Source organism: Crocuta crocuta, unplaced genomic scaffold, assembly GCF_008692635.1.
Source record: "Crocuta crocuta isolate KB4526 unplaced genomic scaffold, BGI_CrCroc_1.0 scaffold41, whole genome shotgun sequence".
NCBI lineage: Eukaryota > Metazoa > Chordata > Mammalia > Carnivora > Hyaenidae > Crocuta > Crocuta crocuta.
In genome coordinates, this window is record NW_027529428.1 from 6,134,885 (window position 1) to 6,140,397 (window position 5,513).

A 5,513-nucleotide genomic window follows, 5' to 3' on the forward strand; every position below is an offset into this window, starting at 1 on the left:
GACCCGGCCTGGAGCGCCGCGCGGCGTCCCCGGGGCCTGCAGTGCTGGAAGTGTGGCTGCGTCTAGCAAGCCCCGTTGGGACTGTCCCCGTCCTAAACGGGCTGCGGGATGTCCTGCCGACGAGGACGTGTCCGTGGTGGCGTGGTGCCTTTACGCCCCGTACGGGTTGTAAAGACAAGTCGCCGGGGACAGGCTCAGCCATTGATCCCCACGGGGGGAGACAGCCCTCTATTCCACGGGTAATNCTCGCCTGCCACCGATTATTGCACGGCCTGCTAACCGAGGATGATTTTTACCATTTTGAAAGTGGCTGGGAAAAAAGCAAAAGAAGATTTTGTGGCACGTGAAAATTATAAGAAATTCAGATTTTGGTGTCCCTAAAGTTTTGCTAGAACACAGCCACGCTCGTTTGGCTTATCTACTGCCGGTGGCCGCTTGCTCTTCACAGCACGGCTGAGCTGCTGCCCCCAAAAGCCAAAAACATGGACTACCTGGCACTTACAGAGGTTTGCCGACCCCTCACCTAGCAGATTGAATCTCCAGTGGGAGGCAAGGGCCGGAGCACACAAGAAATAACAGGTGTGCGTTCGGTTCAAAATAGCACAGTCAATGGAATAAAATCAATTGTATCTTTAAGGGAAGAAAAAAGTCTACAGGAAGGTCTATGTAGCTTGAAAGTTGCTGCTGGGGGTTAGTGAAAGTTGAAAGTGATTACAAGAGAAAGGGACACGGGCTGAGTGTTGAGAATTCTGTTTACTAAAAGGGAGCAAAGTTTAAATAGTGGGAAACGGCTTCCCTGTAATGCAGGAGAAGATAATCAAAATACCTGTTGAACAAAACAAATAAATCAGAAGTCCTGAAACATTTCGCGGGTTTGAAAACATCAGACTGCCCTTTAGATGCACTGAAAGGCACATTTCGGTAGCATGTTGTCATCCATTTGTGTTAGAGAGTTGCTCTCTTCCTTCTAATCTGCTGTTTTGTGCACATACCATCTCTGACCGCTTTGCAGTTTAGAGTCCAAAACGTACCTTGGTTAGTAATCGAATACACAGAATAAACACCGACGAGTAATGATAAAAGGACTCAACAGCCTGTCTTACCTAGAGTAGAAAAAAGTATAAGAAGAAGTTAAAATACTCATTTTGGGTTTTCTCCGGGCTATTTTAGTTTCTTATCCTCCGCCTGTGTAAATGACTCTGCTGTTGAGGAAAGCTTTGCACTGACTGGGAGAAGAAAGTACATAAATAGCCCACGAGATAGAGGGGTGTATATTTCAAGGAATCAGACGCCACAGATCAGATAGGGGCATCCAGCGATTTAGTTTGTCGTTGACCCAGCTTGTGTTTGCCTCATGGAGTCTGCTACTATGTGTATTTGGAGTCTGGCAACTCTGGATTGCAGGCTTTTAAGGGTGATTTTAAAGTAGTTCTCAAAGCGGGCAACAGGCAGTATGATAACACAAAGTGCGGAGGTTGACAATTCCAGTCCTGAACTTGGAGTTCACCTTGGTGCGGCCCTGTGTAGCCAATGTGGTTTTTGAAATAAATGAATTCTAGGGTCTTGCACCTGTCTTGCTTGGGCTTCCCCCAGTTCCCCACCCCTCCCACCCCAGGGTTACGTGATCGTTGCTGCTAGATTGTGGCCAACATTTACCCAAACACTGTCTTGGGCAGGCTGGCACTGCTAACTAATACAGAATTCAGGGCTCCTGTTTTGATAAAAACTTGCATTTGACTCTGGGCATCCCCTCCTGCGCCCAAGCAATTTTAGAAGTGGGTTCTTGACTCTCCTTATTTCTGAATTGCTAGTTTCCACCCAAATCGTCCCCCCCCACCCAGTGTCTTTCCAGTGCCACAACCACACTCACGTGTTCTTTGCACGCTGTGTAATTGATCCAGTATCCTCACATGTGTGTGCACAGATGTGGCATGAAGCAGGGGGGCCAGGAGTCCTTGCTGAAGTGTGCACAGCCATTAATAAAACATCAATAACAATGGCATCTGTTATACACGAGAGCCTCACAATGAAGCCGGCACACGTGGGGCATCCCTTCTTTGCTCTTGGTAAGAAAGTGCTTTTTTAGCAGCTTGGAAAGAAGAAAGAAATCAACTTTCCTTGGGCACAGGTCAGGGATGGGAACTGGAGGGCTTCTGGGGGGCCCGGCTCCTAGGCCACTCACCCCAGTGGCCCAGCTTGGTTCCCTGATCAGCCAACCAGGCCAGTCCAGAATAAAGAGCAGCATTAGTTCAGACATCCATCAGGAACCACTATTCTGAGGTTCCCTCCAGCTGAGCCTCCTTTTCACATAAAGAGGTAAAAATGGCCCATTAGAATAGCCACCGGACTGCTTTCCTGAACCTTAGGGGGCCTTGTGTGAAAGTGCCCTCCACCCACTAGACCCTGGTCAACAGACAATGGCCTGTGGCTAAAACCTGGCCCTACGCCTGAACCTTTGCAGTCAGTTTTCTGATTAAGAATGCTAACTTTGAAATCCAGTAAGAGAGATGTTATCCCAATAAGAAAGGAATTCCATTCTTCTCCTTAGTAGACGTGTATTACAGCAAGAACAACAAAATTGCACTCCATTCCTATGTTTTGACTTTCGTCAAAAGTTCTGCAAACCTGTTGTAGAAGTACCTTCGTGATGACTTTGAGTTTGCCTCTTGCCTCACAAAGGCTCAAATAGTTACTACCTGGCCCTTTTCTGAAAAAGTTTGTCTACCCTGACCCTGGACTTGACTTTTGAGTGAGGAAATAGTACCCTTAGTGGGAATTCACTTCCTTTTGCCTCTGGCCAGCAGTGACATTTTCCCCATTTCGGGAGGGGTGAGAGGCCAGCTCTGTGGGTTCCTGCCATCCTCATCTCCAGACGATTGAATCTTGAAACTAAGTTTCAGAGTAATGAAACTCTGTAATGTGTGAATCTGAGACTTGGGCCTATAAGCCTTGAGCGCACACGCCAGCTGTTGCATTTAACAGCAGCTGTGTGGCAGAGAGAAGCTGGTACAGTGTGAATCTCTTCTGCTGGATGTGGGTAATCCAGGGGTGGGGTTACCCAGAGATCATGATCATCCTTCCCCCTCAGCTGGCTTTCCTAATTTAGGACTCTTATTTCTTTATTATTTATTTAATGTTTCTTTATTTTTCAGATAAAAAGACAGAGTGTGAGCAGGGGAGGGGCAGAGAGAGAGGGAGACACAGAATCTGAAGCAGAGTCCAGGCTCTGAGCTGTCAGCACAGAGCCCCACATGTGGTTCGAACCCATGAACTGCAAGATCGTGACCTTAGCCAAAATCGGACACTTAGCCAACTGAGCCACCCAGCTGCCCCGGGACCCTTATTTCTTTAGACATCTAAGTGATACGCATTCATTTTTTTTTTTTTTTTTTTTAGGAAAATTTATGAAGACGTGATTTTTCAAAGTTAATGATGAAACCATTTGTTGTTGGAATCAGTGGGTGAGTAATTTTGCTACAAACAGCTGGTGGAGATACTCAGGCTGTCTAAAGGGTGTTTTTCTGTGGACGTGGTGAGGGAAGGAGGAGTCAGGATTCCTGAGTCCTGAAGAAGGGAACAGGCCACTGGCTGTTTTATAAATGACAACAGGAAATGGCAGAGTCTTCTACAAACAGAGAAGAATCAGTAATCAAAATCTGCCTGTTTTACCATTTCTTTTCTAGAGTTAACACCAGATGCTTTTTATCCTTCTCTCCTTAGGTCCTTATTGCCCTGGCATCATTATTAGCTGTGTGCCCTTCTCCATCTCCAAAGTGTCCTAAATTATATGGTTGCCCTATCTCTCTGGTACCAGAGGTGTGCATGCAAATAAGACACCAATGGGCATTATTTGTTTTGCTACTGTTTTATGTTCATCTTTCTTCTGGGTGTGTTCACATTATGTGTGGCCCAATTAATGAAATACTTGAGACTGTTAAAATTGTGATTTGGGGGAGATCACTGGGTTATTGTATTACATTAGCGTAGTGAGTAACCAGAGGTCAAAGGGAATGAATCCAGGGGCGCCTTGGTGGCTCAGTCGGTTGAGCGTCTGACTTCGGCTCAAGGCATGATCTCACCACTCATGGGTTTGAGCCCTGCATTGGGCTCTGTGCTGACAGCTCAGAGCCTGGAGCCTGCTTCGTATTCTGTGTCTTCTCCATTTCCCTCTGCCCGTCCCCTGCTCATGCTCTGTCTCTCTCTCTTTCTCAATAAATGTTTTTTGTTTTTTATTTCTAGGAGAGAGAGAGAGACAGCGTGAGCAGGGGAGGGTCAGAGAGAGAGGGAGTCACAGACTCTGAAACAGGCTCCAGGCTCTGAGCTGGCAGGCAGCACAGAGCCCGACGCGGGGCTCGAACCCACGAACCGCGAGATCGTGACCTAAGTGAAAGTTGGACGCTTAACCGACTAAGCCACCCAGGCACTCCTCAATAAATGTTAAAAGAAAAAACCCCACAAAAACAAAGGGAATAAATCCAATGGGAGAAGTCTGCGTCGTCTTGGTCCCATCTAACCAGAACCAGAGTTCTGCTTGTTCTCTGCATGGCTTCTCGTGTCAGTGCCTTTCCTTCTGCGCTCACTGTGACCATCCTACTTCAGGCTCCCTCCCCTAATTCCAGTTCCTCGCTCTTTAAATTTTTTAAAATGTTTTATTTATTTCTGAGAGAGAAAGAGACAGCATGAGCAGGGGAGGGTCAGAGAGAGATGGAGACACAGAATCTGAAGCAGCCTCCAGGCTCTGAGCTGTCAGCACAGAACCCAACGCGGGGCTCGAACCCACAACTGTGAGATCATGACCTGAGCCGAAGTCGGACACTTAACTGACTGAGCCGCCCAGGTGCCCCTTTTAATTTTTAAATTTTTTTAAATGTTTTATGTTCCAGTCCCCCGCTCTTAACCTTTCCTCCCTACCTCTCTACCAGTTGAATCTTCTTGCCAAAAATCTTTTACTTATTCTTTCACTTAGCGAACAATATTCAGTGGCTACCAGTCACCTAGAATGAAATCTGAGCATCCTGGTGTTTGAAGACCGTCCGTCGTAATAAAAGAAATGCCTTCGCTTCCGGGGCAGGTGGGCTGTAGGAAGGGTTTGGGACAGGAGCTCGGTGGTACCCCCAGCCTCTGGTTCTTTCCATCTCTGTGTCTTCCTCCATCTGGATTCATCCTAGAGTCGACTCCGCGTTTTGGTCACAAGGGGGATACCGGCATGTCCTGGGACTTTATTCTCCTTAGCCTGCCTCTCTTCCCCTAAGTCACGGTTTTCCCTTTGACCGGACCCGCTGTGCCACGTACACACAGTCACTGCGACAAAAGGGATGGGCCTGCCGTGATTAGTTGAGGCCAGAGGCGCCCTGCCCTGGAGTTGAGAGTGGGGTCAGTCCAAACCAGGCTTCAGAAAGAGGGGCGGAGCCCGGGGAGGCTGCCTGCTCTGCTGCTCTAGCATCAGTCAGTTTCGTTCTGCACATGTGGGAATACAGTTCCCTTCTCAGTATCTGCCTCGTGCTTTCTTGCCA

General features: G+C 47.7%; 1 protein-coding gene across 2 annotated transcripts in view; it reads left to right on the forward strand.

Moving 5' to 3' along the window:
• The first annotated feature begins 3,395 nt into the window (after window positions 1–3,395).
• The window catches only part of NMRK1 (nicotinamide riboside kinase 1), a 19,070-nt gene continuing 16,952 nt past the window's right edge, over window positions 3,396–5,513 (forward strand). The window contains exon 1 of one of the 2 annotated variants that reach the window (XM_077759308.1): window positions 3,396–3,461. In XM_077759308.1, coding sequence (XP_077615434.1) covers window positions 3,430–3,461 — 32 coding nt within the window. In that variant the 5' untranslated portion in view covers window positions 3,396–3,429. The remainder of the gene's footprint in view (window positions 3,462–5,513) is intronic. The other variant, XM_077759309.1, reaches the window with a different exon arrangement.